Genomic DNA, 25,562 nt, shown 5'->3' on the forward strand with positions numbered 1-25,562 from the left:
CCTCCCCACTTCAGGGAAGCCTCATTAGTATGTGGTGCCACAAATCACAATTCTTTTACATTTTTTGAAATACACACACAAATTGGATGTTTCGCTTTATTTAGTTAATATGAAAAACTTGGGAACTACTGATTGAAAAATAAATGTAAAAAGTTAATGTAGCAGTTTTTGTTTTAATTCTCCAAATAAACCATTTAATGTTACACAAGAAAAATTATTTTTCAACTCTTCCCTGCTACATCTCATTCTTAGTTTCTTTATGATCCCTAACCCGGAAAAGAAGGCAGCATATAATAAACAGGTCTTGATTTATTGTTTACAACCAGGATTCAAGATGATGAGCATAAAACTAGCAAAAAGCTCCCAGGATACAGCTGGGAGACAACATATTAATCCCTCTTAAAAAATGTGTGTATTTTCGTAAAATTTGTTTGAACAGAGAAAAATGCAGCAAATAGTACAACAAATCCATGTACCCATTCTCAGAATTAACAGACTGGCCATCTCTTCAGGCTCTATTTAACATCTTAAAAGAAAGTCTATATCATTTTTGCTCCAGGGAACTGACTCCTATAGAGTCAATCCACCAAAGCACAGAGTTAACCTCTAAAATCTAGCCAAAGTCCTATATTCCTAACTGTCATATATTTTCAATCTTAAAGAACTGAGGTTTTAATAGTATTGTACCACCAATTTTCCACAAGGGGGCACCAGGAGCATTTCCACTTCCAATTCAAAGGACACCCAGCACTAGCAGAAATAAAAAAGCACTGGCTGCATTCATAATCAGGCTTAAGGTTAGCAGACTGACCCCAGTTTTTTTAAAGTTCCTATTCAAATGATAGGGCTCCCAACTTTAGAATTCCTTCCTCCCCATCTAAACAGATAGGCTGCTCTTCTGTTCTAATCTTATTTCTTAGCCACAGCAACAAAAGGAGGTTAACTATACATATTACTAAAAAAAATAATAATAATAAATATTTTTATTATGAAGTTACATGGAAATTATGATAGTTATCAATAAATGTAGCATCATGAGATTTGAAAATCCATTTGTACAAGTTACAAATGGACTAATAGTAATTTCTGAGTGCTTTGCTTTTCCATGGTTTAAATATCTGTTCCTCTCTTCTGCCTTGTTTTACAGTAATTTGTACAGCATACCTTGCATCTGAAGTAATGGCAACACTTAATTCCAACATTAGCAAGGCCCAAAATGATACCTTCTTTAAAGAAAAATCTCAGTTAACTCCTAACCTCAGGGAGATAAATAGCCTTTGTGGGTTTAAATACAAGTTAGCTAGGTACAGATTGAAACACACACACACACATATGTACACAAGCTCTTACTTAGAAAGGATGTGCACACCCTGGAGAAGAGAAACTGTGTCAATGTAAAAATATTTAAAACCTGTTAATAGCATTTCCTTAACACATTTTCATTCTCAGTGAGAAAACCAATAGATAAAGTAATGCATGTTCAAAACCTAAATTCAAAAGGAAGGGCAAGTCCTACATGTTAGGTGCAACTTTTGCCATGTTCCCCTTAATTATCTCACTGAATCTCAAATTTAAATGTAATTTGATTTTACAAATTAAGAAAACAGGGAAGCACTCTTAGAAACCAGTTGATCTCAAGTTTGTTGGGTTTTGTCTTGTTTTGCTGTAGTACTAGGGAATCGAATCCAGGGCCTCAAGCATGCTTGGCAAGTACTCTACCACTGAGCCTGCATCCCCATATCCTTGTTTTATTTGCAACAGGGTCTCACTAAGTTGCTCAGGCCCAGCCTGAAACCCACGATCCTCCTGCCTTGGCCTCCCGAGCAGCTGGATTACAGATCATGAACCACACACACCCAGCCATCTCAGACTAGTTCACCTCCAGATTTCATTCTTTTATTTCAGATGAAACTTGAGAATTCGAGAATTTTTTTTCTTACCAAAGAGAGTTGCCAATGATGTCATTAAGCTTCTAAAATAGTCCGCAAATCTCTTTTTTAACTTTGGCCTTTGGTTAATACTTCCCAGAAAATACACTCTAGACATCAAATTCATAATCCTCACTAACATAAATGACTGCTTTTATCCTCCAATGCCCCAAAATTATCCAAAACACAATGGAAAATAAGTTTTGCTCTATTCAGCATCCTCAAAAATCATTTCTTTTTCTCCCCAATAAGCTCAAATGGCTACTATACTACAAAGAAAGAATATGATTCTCGGGAAGTGAGTAATTTACTCCCAAATGGTAGATCTGACATCACCAAACCACCACCAAGAAGTTAAAATTAGAGATATCCATTTTCCCCTAAACAAATCAAGGGCAAATTTGAAATGAAACTGCATTTACAATTGGGAATTTCAATTGGTTAGCAGGTTTGTCTTTGCTCTGTTTTGTTTGTTTTCCTTCTATACTGGGGATTTAAACATAAGAGCACTTACCAATGAGTATAGCCCCAGCCCTTTTTAGGTTTTTACTTTGACTAGAGGTCTCATAAATTGCTGAGGGTCTTGATAAAATTTCCCTTGAATTAACAATCCTCCTGCCTCAATCTCCTCAATAGCTGGATTACAGGTATTGCCTCTGTATCTGGCAGTTACCAGTTTTAATAATAAATTTTAGACCATTTTGGAGATTTAAATCTGTCATCGAAAGGGCCACCTTAAATTCTTTCTGGAATACAGCAGGTTATAAACAATATCTAACACAATACAATGAGTGCAATGTCATATCTATTAAAAACAAAAGTGTTTATGGAAACAAATATTTGGTCTCCTAAGAATCTCATATATTTCTTTTGTAGGGCAGTATTTAAGATGAAACTGATAAATTCTGTTATAAAGAAATACAAGTATACTAACTTTGGGATATAATATAAACCAATTCACTAAACGCTAATGATTTGAACTCAATTTGCAGATATGTTTATAAAAGATAAAAATATTATAACCCTGTGGTCAGTCATACTATGTGTCCCAAGCATTTTGTTGAACTCTGTCATGTAAATCAAGTACCCAGAGTACAATCTGAATATGAAATAGAAGAAAAATGACAACACTTTCATTTGTGTACTCTTCTCCATAAAAAATTTCAAATTTAGGAAAAAAAGTCTCCACCAATCTTTATCTGTTTTTGTTTTGTTTTTTCAAAGAGTACAGTAAAAAAAGATCAGATCTAGTCATCAGCTTTAGGACAGGTGGCAGGTAGTATTTATCTGGTTCCCGCCCCCCTGTGGCCCTTTTACGATAAAAACTCTTTATCAGATCAAGTTTTAAATGAAAAATGCAGGCTTGACACTGTCTCCCACAAACCAAAATGTGGAAGGTCATCCTAGAGAACACCTTTATACATGCTTTTCCAGGAACTGAAACACTCCTAAAATTCAATGTATGTTAAGCCTCAAAAGCACCTGTGAATAATACTGAGATCCTCATATACAGGATCAAGAAGAGCTATAGTTAGGAAAGTGATGTCCTGCAATCCTGGGAATTTAAAATTGGAAATTTTAACCATGGGGAATAAGGACCTCTCTATCATCACTAACCAAGCTGCTTTTTCCTCCTTCCACCAACACTTCCCTTCCTACTCCAATCCCATTTCTGATGACATTTTTACTAACATCCCTGCACTGTTTTGAACAATAATGTTTCTCGAAAGAACAGAGTGAACAATGAGAGAAAGCTGTGTAGTCCTGAGACTTCAGGCAAGTTACCTTCTCTTGGCCTCAGTTCCTCATCTCTACAAATCCCAGCTCTAAAAATCTATGCCACCTATGAACACGCAACTAGATGTATCAGCTAGCTGAAGATAACAGATCAGAAAGGAAACATCAACTCCTTTAACATTTGGAGGGTTTTCTTTATCGGGGAAGGGGAAAGAATAACACATCATAAATGCCTGAATTAACTATTGGTCCTGAAAAATCTTTCATTCTATTAGCTGCTAAAACAAAACACTAAAACACTCATTAAAAGTTCACATACAACTTCTTTTAAAAAATAATCAAATAGAAGCTGGGGTTCAGTGGTAGAGCACTTGTCGAGCATGTGTGAGGCACTGGGTTCAATCCTCAGCACCACACAAAAATAAATAAAGTTATTTTTTAAAAAAAGTTGTATCTGTTGGGGAAAAAAAAAAAAAGGAAAAAAATCAAATCAAATTCAATCCTTAAATGCCAATGGTCTGCAGTAAGGGCTAGTATTACAGGATTGCACGTTCTAACCAATATTTCCTTCTTTGGTAAAGTATAGTGATCTTACGTGCAAGAGACATCTGAGTCAGTCACTACTCTTACTCATCACTAGTCTAGGACCACAATGAGGAAAACTCCCCACAATGCATTTTGAATAACCATATTTAATCACTCAAGGTATCCTAGCAGTGAAATGCTTTTTAAATTTTTCTTTCACTTTTTCTTCATTTCCAGCATGCAACAAGATACAAGTAATATAAATTTTAAAAATTAATATTGAGTAGCAAATTTATAAAGAGTAGTATTAGAAGTGTGTTTAACTACAATTACTTTAAACTTGATTTTTATGATCCACTATGATTATTGATTTAAGAAGTGGACAATTTTTACTTTAAAAGAAATACAGTGTTTAAAGTCAAAGATCCTTTAAAAATTATAAATATGCAATTTGAATGTAGGTATAATAGGTCAAATAGCATTGTATTTCCTCTTGAAAACTTGAACTTATTTGGCAAGACACACTTTTTATCAAGAATTCATTCCACTTACTTTCGTCCCCCCATTTTTCTAGAGGAACCATCACTTTCCAGAAGAATACTGCAACCAATGGGGAAGCCTGAAACAAGTATGGTAAGACAAAGTTAATATTATTAGTAGGGGGCAAGAGGAGGTGAAAGACACTATGCATTGAACAAAATGGGAACTCAGTGGTAACAGACACAAGGTCTGATTAATTCACTGCTCACAGCTGAGTACTGAAAGATGCATAACCCTATTAAACAGAAAACTAGCCCAAATCCTAGTTGCCAATGTCAGTTTATAAGGTAAATTTTTTTTTCTGACTATTCTTGTAACCTAATAAAAATTATTTTTGAGGGGGTGAGCAGAGGTAAGAGTGGATAGGGACAGGGTGGGGAGTAAGAGTTGTCATGTATTTCTTATTATAGTATTTTTATTTTTTTTAACCACTTAAATGTATAACAAAGGCAAACAGGTTTTAAAAAATCTTGTTCATTCTGAATGTCATGTATTTGAGCTTCTTTTAGATGAACTCACTGAATTTACTTCTTTCACTCCTGCTAAAGTTAGTTTTGCAGCATCCTAACCAACTTAGTTTCTCACAGATGAACATAAAACTGGGACAGCTTTAAGACCACACCGGTAAGGAACAGATCTATTCCTCTTATATATCCTTCCGTCCAAGTGTCTAAAGTGTGTAATCCAGTCCTGAAAGCTCAATGGAGGTTTTTTTGTTTTATTTGGTTAAAGAAGCAGCACTTGATGCACATGTACAAAATAAAGCTGAGCACTTATTCACTTATTCACATTTAGCACTTACTCACTTAACGATGGATGACCTTCCCTCAAAAATAGGGAAACATTAAATTAAATGCCTGTTCTCCTTGCTACTTTCTCATCCACTAAAAGCAAGAATAGAGATTAGGTTAGGGGGACATGAAGTCAGAGAATCATGGCTGATTCACAGTTTAGATAGTCCATGTAGTAAGCCAAGGACTAATATTAGGAAAACTACTAGATATACATAATTTACTTCTTCTGTCCTTTTGACAAAAATCAAAGGATTATTATGCAGAACAGATGCCTCATGTAAGCTCTCTAGCCTACTCATTTTAATTTTGACTTAAAAGTTCAATTAAACAACTCCAAACAAAATTTCAAACCCCCCCACCCCAAGAAGACTGGTAGGGGAGGCACATACACAGATGGTATCAACTGGAAGTCTCCTTTCCCTAGAGCAGGGTCTACAGGTAAATCAAAGTTACCCAGCTACCTGGGGAAAACTGAGCCTCAAATAAAGTCAGTGGGAATGACCACGCAAAATAAGTCCTAAGGATACTGCTGAAAAAAAGAGAAAAAAGCACCTACCAAACACAGAAATCCTGATGGCCCATAGTAATGTGTTTCCTTTTGTTTCCCCCAAAGAAAGAGCTCAGTATGAGCCAGAGTCAGTCTGTGCAGCACAGCCAGAGTCCCACATTAAATCACATTCTAACGCATATGCGAGCACAGTGTTACACACCGGCATACAGAATAAGGCACAGCACACGGCACAAGAAAACCCCACAGACATGCTTTTTCTGTTTTTAAGCAAAAAAGAAACTAAAGGGCAAGAGAAAGCTTACCTTCTAAACGTGAGAAAAAGAATAAAACAAACAACAGAACAAAAAAAGATGCATAAAGAAGTCACAACAGGGAAGTAAAAGTCAAGTATGCAAAAGCAAAATTAATCAATATCAAAGATTTAAAGTAATTTTACCAAATTTAAAAGGTAATCTTAGAACCAGTTGCAGAACTGCACATCAATGAGAAAATGCCTGTTAAACAAACCCATGGTTAAAGTAAACTAATTTATTATTCATTGTTAAATTACCTTTCTAGGTGAAAGAGAGAGGGCTGGTGATTTTTAGACCCCTGCTTTGACCCTACCTTCCAGGTGTCCAAAAATCAAACTGGGTGACCCTGGAGACATCCAGGGTCATACATGGGAAAGCTAGATCCTACAGCAAGCAGTAAACTGCCGGCATCTTGAGCTCCTAAGGGTAAACACAAATGTCCCTGTTCTCCCAGACCTGGAAACTTTGTTCATAGCCATTACATAGGAAAAAGTAGACCAGAGTGGCAGTAACACAAAAGCACTGCTGACAGACCGTAGAAAGAATCCACCGACCCCCTTGAGCCCAAGAAAAGGTGAAGGGATCTCACTAAACTTTTGACTATTTGTCAAAAGTAAAGACAAATATTTTAAATGAACTTTCCTTAGGGAAAAGAGGATAATGAAGGGGCACATGTAGAAATGCTAAGATGTTCCTCTGTATATTTCTCTGAATCAAAGGTTGGTTAAAGGAAATTTTTCCATAAAGTTTAGAACTACAGGTGGTATATTCTGTATCTTTCTTAGTCATCTATACAAGGCAGGGATCCCACCCAGGGGACTATACATTCCTTTACCAGCCCAATCAATGAGAACCCAATCTGAAGGAAAGGCTACCCACCTCAGCCTTCAACCAATATTCACCCCACATGCCTGTTTATTTATTTTACATTGGAACAAAGTAACTCTGCAAAGGTAGCAAGTAACCCATGAAACACAAATAAAAAAGAAAATACATTCACAATATCTAAGTACTCTTATGCTACACACAATTACAAGATAAAAAGTGTGACAGGTGGCAATCAAAATCATCCACAAGGGGAGAATTCAGGATTCTGCTTATTTCTCCTCCAACAACACTTACCTTGCTGGCCCAGGCATCTTCATCCCAAGAAGTGAGTTGTAATACACGGATGATCTCATTAATTTCAGCACTCATCTTTTCTACAGTAAAATTGCGATTTTTCAAAGCTTCTTCTATTCCTTGGTTTTTTGAGTTTTTAGTTGTTACAAAAATCTTCATAGCTATAAAAATAAACAAAAGATCAGCAACTGAAGTTGGAATTAAATCTTGCTGTGTGACAATATTCACACAAGATGTCCCACACTTTGAACGCATGTTTTGGTCTTCTAAAGTCTTAAAAAGAATAAACAAAAACAAATACTGCAAATCTGCCAATAAAGTTCTAATATTAACAACTTTCACTGCAAAGAAAACTAAAGGTACCAAACATCACCACAACATGATTAAGGAGCTAATTGAATATGCATATGCTGATGACTTATAATTATAAAAATCTACAATATCTAATATCCTTTAATATCCTTCTAAATAAGTTATCATCCTGGGCCCTAAAACTAGTTCCATCCACTGCAAACCTAATGAGACAGGATGAAAACCACTAATAATAGTATAGAGTTCTTGCTGCCTCCAATCTCAGCAGAAGACCCCACAGAATCAAGTTTATCTTCCAGAACTTCTCTCAATATGGAGCAGGGACTTTCTATCTCCCAGAAGTAAAAAAAGAAAAAATAAGCACTGAAAATAAGGAGCATTCCAGAAAGACTATCTTCCCATCAAATTACTAAAATTTCATAATCAAAGATTAATTAACACTTTATTGAGTTACCCAGATTAGAAAGAAACCATCTTCCAATACACACAGAACATATGAACTCAAACATATTCCCAGGGCTAGGGTTATAGCTCAGTGGTAAAATACTTGCTTAGCAGAGTCAAGGCCCTAGATTCAATCCTCTCCCAACCACCCATTACCCTTTTTTTTGGTGCTTGGAATTGAACCCAGGGTCTTGTGCATATTAAGCACATACTATACCGCTGAGCTACATTCCCAGCCCTCCTGGGTTCAATCCCTAGCAACGCACACACACACAACACAAACCAACCCCACCCCTGCAAATACTTCTCACATAAGATTTTATCTACAGATTTTTGTTATGTAGTGCATGTAAGGGCATTCTGAACTCTTACATTCATATCTCCTTTTTTAGCTTCCATCTGAAAACACCAGAGCAGGTAACTGGGGTCATGGTGATATGTCTTATAACATTTTAAAAATGAAGCTGCCTCTGACAGATAACCTAATCAACTCACAATCAGATTAAGATAATTATATAAACCAAGAAGGGCTGGCACAGACGGGCACAGTGGCGCACCCCTGTAATCCCGGCCACTCTGGAGTCTGAAGCAGGAGGATTATGAGTTCAAAACCAGCCTCAGCAACTAAGCAACTCAGTGAGATCCCATTTCTAAATTTTAAAGGCGGGGGGTGAAGTGGGGGGGGGGGGGGTGTAATGAGGGTTGTGACTCAGTGTTTAAGCAGCCCTAGGTTCAATCCCTGGTACCAAAAAATAAATAAAAAATAGAAGGGCTGGCACATACTAGACACTCGTTAAGTACAAATCCCTTTTGCTAGGTGAGAAAGCAACCACCAATTCTGCATTTCTGGGCTATGCTCAGTGTGAAGGTAGTCTCAGCTGGTAGCCAAAGAGGTGCTCTATTCACAGTGCAGAAAGCAGTTACATAGGGCTGGGGATATAGCTCAGTTGGTAGAGTGCTTGCCTTGTATGCACAAGGCCCTGGGTTCAATCCCCAGCACCAAAAAAAACAACAACAACAAAAAAAAAGCAGTTACATATATTTTAGGAAAATTATGCTAACACTGAAAAGGGCTCTGATTTCACTTCTTTATCATGCAGTGCTCTATAACAGCCATGCTAGTTCCCAATTATTTTTCTACAACACAAGTAAAGGTGTGAAAAGTCAAAGTCCATTATTACAGGAGATTCCACCTCTCAATGAAAAGGTACCATTAAGAATTTTAGAATAGACTAGGCCACAGAAAGGGCAGTTCAAACCAAGTACAGGAGGAGAACGTTTGAAATGAATTCTGTTTCTGTTTTTTGGTTTTTTAATGTTTTTTTTAAATTAATTTTTCTATTTGTCCTAATTAGTTTTATATGACAGAATGCATTTATGCATTTTGATAAACCATACATAAATGGAATGTAATTTCTCATTTTTCTTATTGTAGATGTTACAGGATCACATCAGTCATGCAGTCATATATGCACAAGGTAATAATGTCTATTTCACTCTATTAACCTTCCTACCCCTGTACCCCTTCCCCTCCCTTCACTACCCTCTACCTACTCTAAAGTACATGTACTCTTCCCTAACACCCCAACCCCTTATTGTGAATTACCATCCACATATCAGAGAAAACATTTGGCCTTTGGGTTTTGGGGTTTGGCTTATTTTGCTTAGCATGATATCCTGTTTTTTAAAAAGTCAATCAATTATATCATCATATAACAATCAGATCTCACTTTTCTCAAGCTAAAGGACATCAAAGGAAGCAGCAAAAGAAAATGAACTTCATAGTTCAGAACATGCTAACATTTATTTCCCCTACAAAATAAAGTACAAGCAGGTAATACCTGAAATGAGAACTGGAAGCAACTCTTTCACGGTGTTCATTGAGTTCACCAACATTACACGGTGCTCCTGGTGAGTCAACTCCTGCTGTCTCTCATCAATCATCTTGGCCATCTTAGTCATTCCTGGGGCACAAGGAAGAAATTTAACAGGGTGAGTAGTAAAACAAGCATGGATCTGACTCTCTAGCCTAAAACCATTATGAATTACTATGGCAGTCCAAATCATCCTCTTATTTAAACAACAGACACTATCACTGAACCCCAGCATTTATGCAATTTTATTCCTTTCAATGAAACTAATTTATTAAATGAAAACTCTAAATATAATATGATTTTCATGTTGACAAAAATATATTCACAAATATTAGAAACTGAAATGAATTAGTACATATTTGTTAAAAAAAAAAAAAATGGACAAGTGGAAAATAAAAATATTTTCCAGGCTACTACACATACAGGTTTCATACCATGTATCTGGCTACTATGCTGTGCTATGTAACACTCTCATGTGAGCCTAATACTGAATACAGTGACTAAAAAAGTTCTAAGAATGACAATGGTGTGTTTTGTCTTCATCTTTATATTTTTATTTACTTTCCAATTTGTCCAAAATAAGCATATACTACTTTTTTTGTTTTTTTAATAATTTTTCAGTTGTAGATGGACACAATAGCTTTATTTTATTTGTTTATTTTTATGTGGTGCTGAGGATCCAAACCAGTGCCTCACACATGGTAGGCAAGTACTCTACCAGTGAGCCAAAACCCCAGCCCAGTATATACTACTTTTACAATTAGGAACAAATAGAAATATTATAAAAATAATCACAGTGATGACAGGGTTGGAAAGCATCTGGTGTTTTGCAATCAGTCTGCTAGAACTTTTTGTTTACTTTGGTTATTATTTCAAAGGTGCTTTGTGATTTTCTAAAGCTTTGATTTTCAAATTGTTCCTAGGATTTCTTAAATTATTTATTTATTTTTCATTCTGGGGATTGAGTGCAGGGGTGCTTTACCACTGAGTTATATCCCCATCCCTTTTTATTTTTTATTTTGAGATAGGGTCTAGCTAAGGTGCTGAGGCTGGCCTCGAACTTTTGATCCTCCCGTCTCAGTCTTCCAAGAGGCTGGGATTACACCAGGCTACTCCTAGGATTTCTTAGGTTATCTCATAGACCATCCAAAGAGAAGCAGAAAGGTGGGGTTGCCTCTTCTTCACCCAGAGTAGTTTCCTTTTGTCCGTTATGCATAAAATTCCATTTGAGGAAATAAAAAAAATTTTACAGTGCTATAAGAAAGTTTAGAATATAGCTCTGAAGCGAAAAGAAAACCATTTCCAGATGATCTTCTTAAATGCCATTAAAATGACTATGCTGGAACCTAAAATACTGTAAGTAGCAGGGCAAGGTGGCACATGCCTATAATCCTAGCACTCAGGAGGCTAAGACAGGAGGATCATAAACTCAAGGCCAGCCTCGGCAACTAAGCAAGACTCTGTCTCAAAATAAAAAAATTAAAAGGGCTAGGCACAGTGGCAAATGCCTATAATCTCAGTGACTTTGGAGGCTAAGGTAGGAGAATCACAAATTCAAGACCAGCCTCTGCAACATAATAAGATCGGTTTCAAAACAACAACAACAAACTGAGCATGGTGGCACAGGCCTGTAATCCCAGTGACTCAGGAGTCAGGGAGTCAGCAGAACTGCAAGTTGAAGACTGGCCCTAAGCAACTTATTGACACCCTGTCTCAAAATAAAAAATAGGGCTGGGTTATGGCTCAGTGATAGAGTGCTTGCCTAGCATGTGTGAGGTACTGGGTTAGTTTCTCAGCACCACATATAAATAAATAAGATAAAGGTCCTATTTAAAAATAAATAAATAGGGGCTGGGGATATAGCTCAGTTGGTAGAGTGCTTGCTTCACAAGTATAAGGCCCTGGGTTCAATCCCCAGCAACACAAAAAATAAATTAAAAAATAATAAAATAAAATAAATAAAGGACTGGGGATGTGGCTCAATGGTGCTCCTGAGTTCAATTCCTAATAACAACATAACAAAAAGTATTGGGGATGTGACTCAGTGATAGAACATCTGTGGGTTCAATCCCCAGTACCTCAATCAATAAACGTATAATAATAGAACTAGGGATGTAGTCTGTGGTATAGCATATCCCAGTCTTGGGTTCAATCCCTAGTACAGAGGGAAAAAATAATGTTTAGTAAAACCCAACATTTTACATAAAACAAAATAATTTTATAAGGTGATAAATAGCAAGTTAAATACCTTCATTGGCTCATTCTTTCTTTAATGACTCTCAAGGTCATGATACCTGTCTATAACACCAAAAGCTGGTATCTATTTGTGTATTTTGAATATTAAATACGCAGATGCCTAAACAATCATTTCAAAATGAGATTTAACCACAACAGCTCTTCTCTCCTAGATCTGATTATATTAGGCAGCCTTTGGCTAGGGCATTAATTCACAATAGGAGGCAGGCTAATTAGCAAGCTAAGAGATCAGAAAAAGCTAAAAGCCAGCTGGCAGACAGTGAAGGAATGCTGCGTAATGTGGAATGAAGAGGTCAGGATTCAGGGTGACCCTCAGCATTACAGTAATAGAAAAGTATTTCCTACATTCTCCAGCAACATTTGCAATATCAGTTTAATTCATTCCACAGTGCCAGAATTTATAGAAAGCAGATTCTGATTTCATAGACAATGATCTCTCCTCAGCAGAAGGCCAGCATCAGCTCTATCAACAGACTCCTGAAAGTCAGTGCATGATCTTCTGCAAAAAGAGAAGTATCCTTTCCTCATGATCCAACATGGAAAACCCACCAAAAAAAAATTTTTTATTATAAAAACTCAATATGACTAACCTGGCCCAAGATTCTTTGTATAAGTGACCAAATCTTCCATAGTCTCCACGACCTCTGCCACAGTAAGGTATTCCAAAATTCCTTTGCAAACTCGAATAATTTTACGAACCTGAAAATATAGTTCAGAGTATTCAGTCAAGTGAGTGAACTATACACAGAAAACATGGTAATAAAAATATGTAGCCACTTAATTTTTTATCATCCTGAATAATTATTAGTGTTCCATTATTATCTTTAAAACTAGTGTGTTTGCCTGGGAGAGTCTGCAGGGGCCTCAGATTGCCTACCTCAGCCTCATCGAAGGTAAGGAGTAGGTCTGATGTGCCAGAGAGGATGCCCCTTGACCCATCAATTAGATAATCTCGAGCAGGTACTGAGTAAGGGTCTGACTGAAGCATCTGGGCTGCCTGGACAAGTTTGGTGCAAGCATTCTCAACCCTGGGAGAGAGAACATGGGTTAACTGGCAGAACCAAACAGAAGACTATCATGTACAGAATTTAAATGTATGTAAAGTCACATTTTTTTTTCTGTACATGAAAAATAGCCAAGACCAAGTGATAATAAGACTAGGTTTCTAGATTTTATAATTTGCAGTTAATGGGAGAATACTCATTCATTCATTCTATCTTTCAGTGCACCAAGTCCTTGATCTTTGTTATTTCGTGGCAATTAAAAAAAAAAAAAAAATGGTAAGAACACATTTAGGGCCTTTTAGATGATGTAGCTATCCCTCTGGAACTCCTTTGTTTCCTTTACTCCTCTCCATCCTATACACACTGCCACTAAAAGGCTCTGCATAAAAAACTGAAATTCTTGATAGTATTTTCAGATTTAACATCTGGAAATAAAATGCCAAGGCACTGTGTTAATGAAATTCAAAAACCAGAGAAAGCAAATGAACAGAAAGAAGCACAAAGTATTAATACACAAATTTTTCATTCATGAGCTAAACAGATTTGTTTGACAAATCCACTGGCCCAGCTGCAAACAGCCTATAAAACTATGTTGTTAATTAAAAGATCACTGGCATTAATTACTGAACCATTTATTAATAGATTAATATTAATATAGTTAAATACAGACCACAAGATCAGCCAAGGGTTTGAATGGTGAGGTGGGGTGAATTAATTTAAAAGAACAATCCTAAACATATAAACAAGTATTTCTTCTTGATCCTCCTGCACTACTAAAATGTACACATTCATTCAATTAGCCATCCCTACAGAGCTGCAGAGAACCTAATAGGTCATTTCCTCTCATCTCACATTCAATGTACCCATTGTTATCACTGAGTAACTTATCTTAAAGATAAGGAAGAAATTGCTTAAAGTTAAAATGCTTAGCCATTTGAAAACATAGCAAATATCTCATGCAAAAAAAACCAAAAAACTACCACATGGGGTTAATTTGAGGATCAACTGAAATAATACAAAATTCTACAAGTGTAAAGCACTGTTGCCTTGTTAATAAATAAAAAGAATTAAACCAACATAAGAATTTCAACTACATAAAAAGCACTGTGCTACAGAAATGGCAGGTATGCATATAAAGATGTAAAAAATAGTATTATAATTCTCAAAAAGCATACCTTCTTAAGCTAAAACACAAACACTAGTGCCATAAGACAAGTACGTAATAAATATCAGTGAAGAACAAGACTCATTTGATATGGCTTTTGGTTAGTCTCAAGGGACTGAGTACTTTGTTCTTTTGCTATTTAAATTGTAATTTTGGTTTAATTTTAAATTATATATTATGTATATTCAGATATATTACTCAAATATATACACACATTTAAAACTAAAAGGGCATACAGAGAAAAAATCTTCCCTCTGCTATCTATCTTCTAAGCACTCAAATTCAAGTCCACTTGCAACCAATGTTGAGTTTCCTTCAATGCTGCATTTCCTCTGTATGTCTTCATACGACATTTTAGGCATACAAAAACATTTTCCCTTTTTACATAAATAGGATCACACTAAGCACACTCTGCATTCTGCTTTTTTTTTACTTGGAAATGTCCTATTAAAAGTACATAAAGAGGGCTGAGGTTGTGGCTCAGTGGTAGAACACTTGCCTAGCATGTGTGAGACCCTGGGTTCAATCCTCAGCACCACATATAAATAAATGAATACAATAAAGATCCATCAACAACCCCCCCAAAAAAAAAAATACATAGTTTCTTCATTCTTTTATATAGTTACATAATTTATTAGGCTGCCTCAATGAATCATTTTGAATACTCATCATTTTACCCTGTATTATCTGTAGGATACATCTAGAAATTGAGCTGTTAAGTCAAAGGTATGCATATTTGTAATTTTAATTGCTGCCATATTATAGTCTACAGAAATTATAATTACATTCCCATCCCAGTGGGTGAGAGTACCAAAACAGTTGTCTCATCAATTAAGGGTATAATCAAACTTTTGGATCTTCACCACTGAATGGATCCCAATATAGTTTAAGTGTGTGTGTGTTTCATTTGAAGGGAAAGTTCCATAACATACAATCATTCAAAGAACCATTGTAATGATACAATTCAATAGCATTTAGTACTCACAGTGTTGCCCAATTACCACCTCTCTCTAGTATCAAAATGCTTCAACATATCAGAAAATACCAAGTATTCATTAATAATTCCCCATTTCCCCTTTCCCCTATTCCTTGATAATGTGCTTTCTGTCTCTGTGGATCTGTCTATATGTCCATAAAAGAATTCATACACACTGTAATCTTTTTGGAGAAATGTCTATTCAAGTCCGTTGCCTATTTTTTCAATTTGGTTGTCTTTATATATGCTAGATATTAAACCCACATCAGATATACAATTTACAAATACATTTTCCTATTCTGTTCGTTGTCTTTTTATTCAACATATTTTCCACTCCTCTTACTAGGAATAAGGTTGAAGAGATTTTCATATTTTTCAAATTATAAAAGCTCAGTGCATAGCACATGCCTGTAAACCCAGTTATCCAGCAGGCTGATGTAGGAGGATCACTTCAGCCCAGAAATTTGAGACCAGGCTGAACAACATAGTGAAATCTCATCTCAAAAAATAAAATAAGGGCTAGGGTTGTGGTTCAGTGGTAGAGCACTTGCTTAGCATGTGTGAAGCAGTGGGTTTGATTCTCAGCACCACATATAAATAAATGAATAAAATAAACATCCATCAACATCTAAAAAATATTTAAAAAAATAAAATCACAACCAATTTTTCAAACAAATACCATCTACCTGTCTACAACCAATTTTCAGATACCAACTCGGTGTCTAACATATTCAGAGGAATTCAGACACTGTCACCAGAGTCCTAAGACAGAAGCCCAACACTGGGAATCTCAATTATCGGGTCCAACCACTCACCCCAAAAAAACAAACAGAAAAAGTAGTGGTGAAAAGCAGGAAAGGAACTTTAATCAGTACAGCATTACTAGAAAAGGGACCACTGTTTCCAACCTTGTCTTCAGAGGTACTGACATGAGTTCCCGGATTAGGGAGACAAGGGGGACCAGAAATATGCACATTAAAGCAGTCTTGGTATCATTATCTCAGGATTGGTCGGGCAGGACCTTGTTGGAATTGATAAGAAAGTTGCTATGCCTGGTAGGTGGTTTTGATTTATCATGGGGTATTTATGAATCAGACCTGTTTTCTTCTGGAATACAAGGTAACTGACTCAGAGGGCAATGTAGACAGATTTCAAAATGGAAGCAGAAATACCAAGTTTTTTACATTTGCAGGCCAAATGAAGAGTCAGTGGTTCTAGCAAAAGCAAGCTCTAAGTCATTGTTATAACACTAACAACCCAGAGTTAGTGTTAGACTTCAAAGTTTAAAGGCTCAGTTCCAGGACTACATCCATTTCATACACCAATCACAAGTATCGGGTGCCTAGGGTACCTACACTTCTGACTTGACTACTATCATGAACAAGCTCTGTTATCAACCTAGGCCAAACACTTTTGTGTCTTTCCACAGTGAGGCTTCTGTCCTAGGACCCTGGTATGCCAGGTATTCAAAAAGACATGAAAATAACACCCATAAGGAAGAATACAACAATATTCAAAGCCAAATCAGAAATAACAAAGATGACAGAATCACTAGACAAGAATATTAAAAATTATTACAGTGTAGTCTATATTTAAGATTGAGTACATTAGATAGATAAATGAAATGTATAAAAAAGATACAAACAGAACAAGTAGATGTGAAAAATAAAATGTCTGAGATACAAAAATACAATGTGCATTAGTGGCAAATTAGATATCACAGGGGGAAAAAACATTACTGAAGTTGAAGTCATAACAATATAAACTATCCAAAATCAAATGGTGTCAAAAATTTTTTTTTTTTTTTTGCGGTGCTGGGGATTGAACCGAGGACCTTGTGCTTGCAAGGCAAGCACTCTACCAACTGAGTCCCCCCCAAATTTTTTTAAATTAAAGTAGTAAGCTATGAAACAACACCAAAGAATCTAATATCTGTACAAATGAAATCCTCAAAGGAAAGAAGGTGGTAGCAGTAAGAGGAATTACTTGAAGAAATAAAGGCTAAAATATTTCCATATTTGAAGAAAACTATAAAGTCCTAATCCAAAAAGCTCAATAAATCCCAAGCACAAAAATATCAAGAGAACTAACCACATTAGGGCAAATCATAATGAAGTTCATTAAAACCCATAAGAGAAAATCTTAAAGAAACAGAGAACAGCAGACTTTTCACTAGAAACAGCACAAGCCAGGAGACAATGAAGGGATATCTTTAAACTACTAAAAAATGGGGGCGGGATGGGGGTATAGCTCATTGGTAAAGTGCTTGCCTAGCATGTGCAAGGCCCTGGGTTCAATTCTCAGCATCTCCCACCTCTCCCCTACCAAAAAAAAAAAAAAAAACCTGATATACATCTACCTAAAAATTTATATCCAGTGAAAATGTACTTCAAAATTGAGGGCAAAACACTTTTTGAGATACATAAAGCTGAAAGAATTCATCACCAGCAGAACCACACTATAAGAGAAATTGAAGGAAGTCCTTCAGGATAAAGGAATAATGTCAGGTGAAAATCTAGAATTACACAAAAGGATGAAAGCTCTGTAAATGATAAGTATATAGGTAAATATAAAAGCTTTTTTTCCTATTTAAATATCTTTAAAATCCAACTGCCAGCTGGATTAAATTAAAAAAAAAAAGAAAAATTTAGTCCATAAAAATCATTAATTATAGTCCCAAACTTGCTTTTATTTTCAGGAAACTTAAACCTAGATGAAATTATAGCAAAAAAACATAAGCATCACAGAATGCAACTCCTGTGCTACACCTGTTCACAAGGATCCAGTTACTGTACAAGTTTTTCAATTTTGAAAAAAAAAAAAAAGGAATAACCATTAGAGAAAAGACGCTGGGGGGGAAAAAGTGAAATGGAAAAGGTTTGCAGGAATCAAATTGATTCTACACTAATGGTTCCCTTGTGTGGTAAAATGATAGGGCCAGAACAGACACTGCACCATTTTTTGTACAATAAGACATCTGATATGTACATTAAAATTTAATGGTATTCATAAAAGCCAAACAAATCCCACTACAACTAGCCAGCAATCAGAAACAGGAAGGAGTCTGTCTTGTCTGTGGAAAATGTGATTTTATTTAAATATTCAAGCTGCTGGCTTCTTAAAGTGCTCTTTAAAATAGAAATTTAAATTTTTAGATAATAACTAAGGATATGATCAAATTCCTAAATAACTGTGTATCTTGCCTATATACCAATAATATTGATTTAGATTCTTAAAATCAATCACCTGGGGCCAGAGACAGAGCTCAGTGGTAGAGAACTTGCCTCGAATGCATCAAACCCTGGGTTCAATTCCTGGCAACCACACACTTGTACATACACACACGCACATAAAAATCAACCAACTAGGTTAAGGCTTCTCTCTCTCTTTCCATTTTCAATCTCAAAATACCAGAAAATTCTTATGCTTTAAATCAAATGACGACCTCATGGAATCCCTCAACATGCTCACTCATGACTTGCTTCCCAGAATTAGCACCTGATAAAATGTGAAGCAATTAAAGAGAAGCTTCCAAATTTCACAGTTCTATGTGATTTAAAAAAAAAAAAAAATTTTTTTTTGGTTGTAGATGGACACAATACCTTTATTTTATTTATTTTTACATGGTGCTCAGGATTGAACCCAGTGCTTCACACCTGCCAGGCGGAGAAAGTGCTCTACCACTGAGCCACAACCCCAGCCCCATGTGATTTTAATTATCACAAACTGAAACATTCAAACTTGAGCTCAATTTTAGTTTATGTTTTATGGAGTACTGGGAATTAAACCTAGGGCTTCATGCATGCTAGTCGAATGCTCTACCACTGAGCTATATACCACAGTCTTAAGTATTTTATTAAAAAAACAAAACAAAACAAAACAAAACAAAAACAGATTCAGAGATTATAAAAAGATTGCCCCAAGTCTCTCCCCCAAGGAAAACAAATGATAACCTGAACTGCCCTGTCCCATGTATGTATGCCTGTTTGAACAGATTTATGTATGCATACTTGTACATACATACATATGAATACTCTCTCTTTTTGAAAATTTTCCCTTAGGGCAAGTTCATAGTATTGAAAATAAGGCAAAGTGTATGCTTTCCAAGATTATTTCTGTAGTTGGGGATTGGGGGCTACAGATACTCTTCTACATTGTTTCTGAGCATGTAAATCTGCATATTCATTTCTTAGTGTCATATGGAACAATTTCATCCTATGCATATGCATATATGTATGTGTATACTTTTTACATATATAAACCATGATGCAGTTGCCCTTCATATTAACTTCATTTCAGTTATCAAAGTTATTGACATAGGGCTGGGGTTGCGGCTCAGAGCACTTGCCAGCAGGTATGAGGCACTGGGTTCAATTCTCAGCATCACATATAAATAAATAAAATAAAGGTCCATCGACAACTAAAAACATATTTAAAAAATTTTTAAGTTATTGATGTAAACTGTTTATAATCACTTTTATCATAAGTTTTTGTAGAATATGCAATGATGATTTTCTTTTCTTCTTGACATTGTTAATATATGGGTTAATTGTGTGGAAGGTGGGGCGGGCAGGCTGATCAGGATAGAAGGCAGCAAATGGTAGCCACAGTCAGGAAGGTCCATCCACAACTGCTCTGGCCATCTCCCTGTTCCTTGGTATAGGTTGCTTAGAGATAAGAGTGGGAGGGAGGCTGGGACTATGGAAATCACTTGAATTTAGCCCCAGGAAAAGGCAGCATTTCCCCTATTTCACTTTCCTTCCTGTCTACCACGTAGAAAGGAGTCAAGGTCATGGACACCTCCAATTAGCTGCACATCTTACAGGGGTTACAGGTGAGGGTGGGTGATGGACCCCTCCCCCTGTTCCATCAGAGCCCAGGAGTTTCTGTGGGGAAGAGGCCCCAGAAGTGGAGGTAGGAACTCCAGGGATATCCATTTCCAGTCTTCATCTACAACTGGAAAAAGTCTATGGCTGATTGTAAACCCTTTACCCCCATAGTGGCCAAATGCAAAGGCAGAAACCTAAAACCTAGAGCAGGCAAGATTAAACACTGTCCCCACCTCTACCCGACCAGAATAAAATAACCCACAAGTCTTTTTTAAAGGTTCTTTCTCAAACTGTGCTCAGAAAAAGTGAGGTACTAATCTTAAATTCCTTTTATTGAATTCTTTCACATACATTCTATTGATTCACCTAATTTACTGAGGACCTACTACCTACTATGAGATTCCTAGAAATAGGAAGATTTAAAAAAAAAAAAAACAAAAAACAACCTACCTTTAAGGAGCAACCACCTTGGTAGGAGGAGATAGATATGCAAACAAGTATATATTAGTATTTATAAGTATGTCCAGCAAAAATTGAAGGCATAAAGGTAGGAGTGGTCATTTTTATCTGAGCTATTAGAAAATTGATGGAGAAAGTAAAGACACTGCTTTTGACTTCACAAACTTGGCACTATACATAAAAAGGATGGTCATTTCCATCTCTGAGTTCTTTTTCCAGTAGGTATATCTCCTCTAACACCCCCACACACATACCTACAAACACAGAGCCCTTTTTGTGAAAAATAACATGCACAGCAATGAGCTAGTTCAACTACAGAGGACCCCATCGCGAAGATCAGGTATCACACTCACCCTGAAGCCACACAAGCTCAATTGGATTCTGTAAAAATCAATCATCATATGCTAGCTCACAAGTTTAGCCATGGAAATGAGAGAAAATGTTAGAAAAAATAACATACAGAAGATAATGTAATAGGTCCTTTAGACATATACTGGTCCATAATTTAAAACTTAAAAAAATGTTCTCTAAAGCTTTCAACAAGTTAAGCTTTCACCCTTCCCCAGAAAAACAAAATGCGTCAGGGAAGGAAGGATCCTATATCAAATTCACTGTCTTAATAAAACACAAACTGATCTTAGACAATACAGAAACTTGGTTTTAAATATTCTCATTCTGTATGCTGAAGACGAGGTGCTATGGAGTAGATCCTGAAAATGTGATTCCATGGACATCAAAATAGACCACAAACATATCTGCCATACAAAGCACTATCAGCAAAGAAGAAAGGAGAAGGAAACAGGTAGAAAGAACTTAGAGAATGCAATCAGCTGATCAGTAAGGCCTTTTCCACTCTGGCCATGGCACCCAGAACCTCCCTTGTTGCCAGTTCCAACAAGTCAGGCCCTGGCACAATTATTCAGCAAGCAAAACTGACTGTCGGTTAGTCTTGCTCTCTTGTTAAACCTTGTTGAAACTTTCTTTCTCTTTCTATCTAGGCAGGATCTCTCGGAGATTACAAAAGGCTCTGATCATTTCCAAGTTTGAGGAGCCCATCATATTTAAGAATGAAGAAATGCTGAGAGTCAAAAAAGTGGTAGAATGTTTAAGTCTTACATTTAACAATTTTAATTGCGTGATAAACAATCTTATTATTGCATGATAATCTTTTAAGATTCCCTTTTTTCCTCTGTGACTACATGCATGGCCTCATTTGAAGCTAATATTAAAGTCCAGGGCCTTCAAAGTATAAAGATTGAGTGAGAAATAACAGAATGAATCAAACAACATTGCTCTATGTAAATTTATGATTACACAAATGGTATGCCTTTACGCCATGTACAAACAGAGAAACAACATGTATCCCATTTGTTTACAATAAAAAAAAAAAAAAAAAAAAAAAGATTGAGTGAGAACCAGGGATTGGGAGAAGGGAGGCAGACACTCATACTCCTTCTGCTTTCCTACCTATCAGATAAGGAAAAATAACTGTTAAGGCTGAAGGAATTCTCCCTTCACTAGGTATTTAAGATTTAAATTGTTAATCTGAGGAATGAGCTCCAGTAAGATTTCAGGCATTATCAATTGGTTTGGCCATTCTAGTATCCCTTAAATAGCAAGTTCTGCCTCTAAAATCAATTCACTCACTCCCCAAAACGTTTTGTGTATATGCACATGACTTTTAAGAAAAAAAAAAACCTGAAGATTGAGACTCAGAGAGATGCATAAAAATTAAAGTTTTCTTTTATACACTGGCCATTTGGCACAAATTTTTCTTTAAAACAGCAGATATAGACTTGTTCTGTGACATCACAGTAATACCTAATATGCTTTGCTCATGGAGTTGATATTTTGAGAAAGGTCAAGGATCCTCAGCCATTAGTCATCTAGTAACCTGAGTGAAGGCCACAGGCATAGTTTTTAGGAGGCAGTCAGGAACACAGAGTACAATGACATATTTTAATCTAGTTCAAGTAGCAAGTGCACAGGACCAACTCACCCAACTGTACACTGCCTGATAATACCAAAACAAGCTGTTCCAACCTTGTGCTCCTAAGCTTAAAGATCTTACAGACCTCATCCATGAAGTATTCCTTTCCCTGTCCCTACTCTCTTCACAGTGCAAAGTGGACTTCTCATTCTTATCAAGGTCAGAGATATTACAAACATTGCATGTATACACTTAAAATGAAAATTAGAAACACAACAATACACCTTAAATATATACAGTTACCATTTGTCAATTGTATCTCAATAAAGCTGAGAGGAAAATAAATTTTTAAAAAACTACAATGACTCATTGAAAATAATCAAAACCCTTAAAGGCAACACCAAACCCTTCTTTGATAGAACGTGTACATTGAGATAACAAAACTAAAACATACACACACACACACACACACACACACACACACACACACACACACAGAGGCTCACTAAACTATTTCAGATGAGATTAGCAGGGCTTGAAGCCAGTTTTGACTTCATCTTCAAACATAATAAGATTCTGTCCAAGTCAAGAAATAAATAGCCGGGTACAGAGGCACAAGCCTATAATCCCAGCAGCTCAGCAGACTGAGGTAGGTGGATCACCAAGTTCAAAGCCAGCCTCAGCAACTTAGCAGATCCCTAAGAAACTTGGGGAGAACCTATTTCAAAATAAAAAGGGCTGAGGATGTGGCTTTGTGGTTAAGCACCCCTGGGCTCAATCCCCAGTATCCACCCCCACCACCCCACAAAGAAAGATAGATAATTAAACAAAAGCAGCATTTTGGAGTTGAAGGGTTTCAAGTGTTCTAGCTCAAATTGAATGCACCTCCAGTCTTGGTAAGCAGATAATGTGAAAGACAATTGTAAGAGTCACAACTTTAGACTCCTTAAAATCTTGAAATACTACTCCTATTCTTTCACTCCTTCCTTCACTTGCTTTTTCAAATCTGGCATCAGGTCAAGGAGAAGAGATCCTGAGCCTGCTGCTTAGAGGTCTGTGGGTTCCTAAAGTTCTTCTCCATATCATGCCAATGTTATGGAAAAAACAGATCAAGCACACAGCGGATACTAGTTTTCAAATATAAGTTGTTATTGTGATGAATAAAATCAAAAGTTATTTTAAGTACTACTAAACTCATGTTATCTTCCTGTTCTTAACTAATAATTAAAAATCTAACTACTATCATCAAAGATCGTTATGCTAAAAAAGAAAAAAATCACTGTCCTATAGCAGAATGTAATGCGTAAGTTAGAGACCTGGATTTCTAAATACAAAATGAAATGGAATAGAAACAAGAGGATATTTTCACTTTTGAAGGAAACTGTCAATAATGAGCATGTGGATTAAAAAAAAGGAACAAAGTCTGGACATGCAAGCCAACAACAGGCTAACAACAATCAACAGTCATTCTTGTTTCTTTTTTGTAGTGCTGGGGATTGAACCCAAGGCCTTAGTGCTTGCAAGGCAAGCACTCTACCAACTGAGCCATATCCCCAGCCCTCAACAGTCAAAGGGTAATAGACAAATCATTCCCAGAATTTGAAACTCAGTAGAATCACCAATTTATAATCAGCTAGTAATATTACTTTGAATTATGAAGCTAACACTGACAAGTAAGAGAAAAACTGACAAATCTGCAATTAGCATAGGTGATTTTAACATCTTATTTTTAAAGTACTGTTTTAGTTGTCAATGGACCTTTATTTATTTATATGTAGTGCGGAGAATTGAAGCCAGTGCCTCACACACAAGCTAGGATAAGCACTCTACCACTGAACTACAACCCCAGTCAGCAACATATCTTAATCATAAACTGATAGTTCATACAAAAGTATTAAAGCTATAAATATTTTGATCAGTCATATTTATATGTTGACCTAATCAATATAAATAGGACCCTATACCCAAGCAAAAGAGAATATACTTTCTTTTGAAGAGTTCATAGTACACTCACCAAAAGTAACCATTTACCATGTCACAAAATAATTTCCAATAATTGATATCTTAATCCTATCTTTTAGACACATGAAATTGAATTAGAAATATAACAAAAAGATAGTGAAAAGAGTTTTGAAACTTTAAGAGTCACTCCTGGTTAAAGGGGAATTCACAATCAAAATTACAAAATACTTAAAAATGAACTACAAAGTATCTGTAGCTATAGCCTAACTTGTAGTAGGTCTTAACAGTAAAATTAAGAAACTTAAATACGTTTAAAAATAAGAGTGCTATATATGGTGGTGCATGAATGTAATCCCATCTACTCAGGAGAATCACAAGTTTGAGGTCAGCCTGGGCAACTTAGTGAGACCCTTGTCTCAAAAAATAAAAAGGGGTTAAGGCTATAGCTCAGTGGCAGAGCACTTTCCTATCACATGTGAGGCACTGAGTTTGATGCTTAGTACCACATAAAAATAAATAAATAAAATAAAGGCATGCTGTGCATCTAAAACTATAAAAAAATTTTTTTAATTAAATAAATAAATGATAAAAAGATCTGGGAATGTCTTTCAGTGGCATAGTGCCACTGGGTTCAATCCCTAATACTACAAAAATTTTTAAATAATGTGTGTGTGTGTGTATATATATATATATATATATATTACATGTATATGAAAAATTAAACATAAAGACTAAAGTATTGAAAATAAAATTATTATAATTAGAAACTCTGGAAAGTAGAGGTCCTCGGTTCAATTCCAACACCACTTTTAAAAAAAGGTAGACAATAAACACGAAAGAAAATTGAATAAAATAAATCTTTGAGAGGAAAAGACTAATGAAACAGGTAAATCTCAATCAC

At 36.0% G+C, this 25,562-nt stretch overlaps 1 protein-coding gene across 1 annotated transcript in view; it reads right to left on the minus strand.

Annotated features, from left to right (window-relative positions):
• VCL (vinculin) overlaps positions 1–25,562 on the minus strand; it is a 105,381-nt gene that overhangs the window by 35,288 nt on the left and 44,531 nt on the right. Inside the window, 4 exon segments of the mRNA XM_079135970.1 lie at positions 7,451–7,611; positions 10,048–10,170; positions 12,927–13,035; positions 13,214–13,364. Of these exon segments, the coding sequence (XP_078992096.1) occupies positions 7,451–7,611; positions 10,048–10,170; positions 12,927–13,035; positions 13,214–13,364 (544 nt within the window).

Source organism: Sciurus vulgaris, assembly GCF_902686455.1.
Source record: "Sciurus vulgaris genome assembly, chromosome: 4".
Lineage (NCBI taxonomy): Eukaryota > Metazoa > Chordata > Mammalia > Rodentia > Sciuridae > Sciurus > Sciurus vulgaris.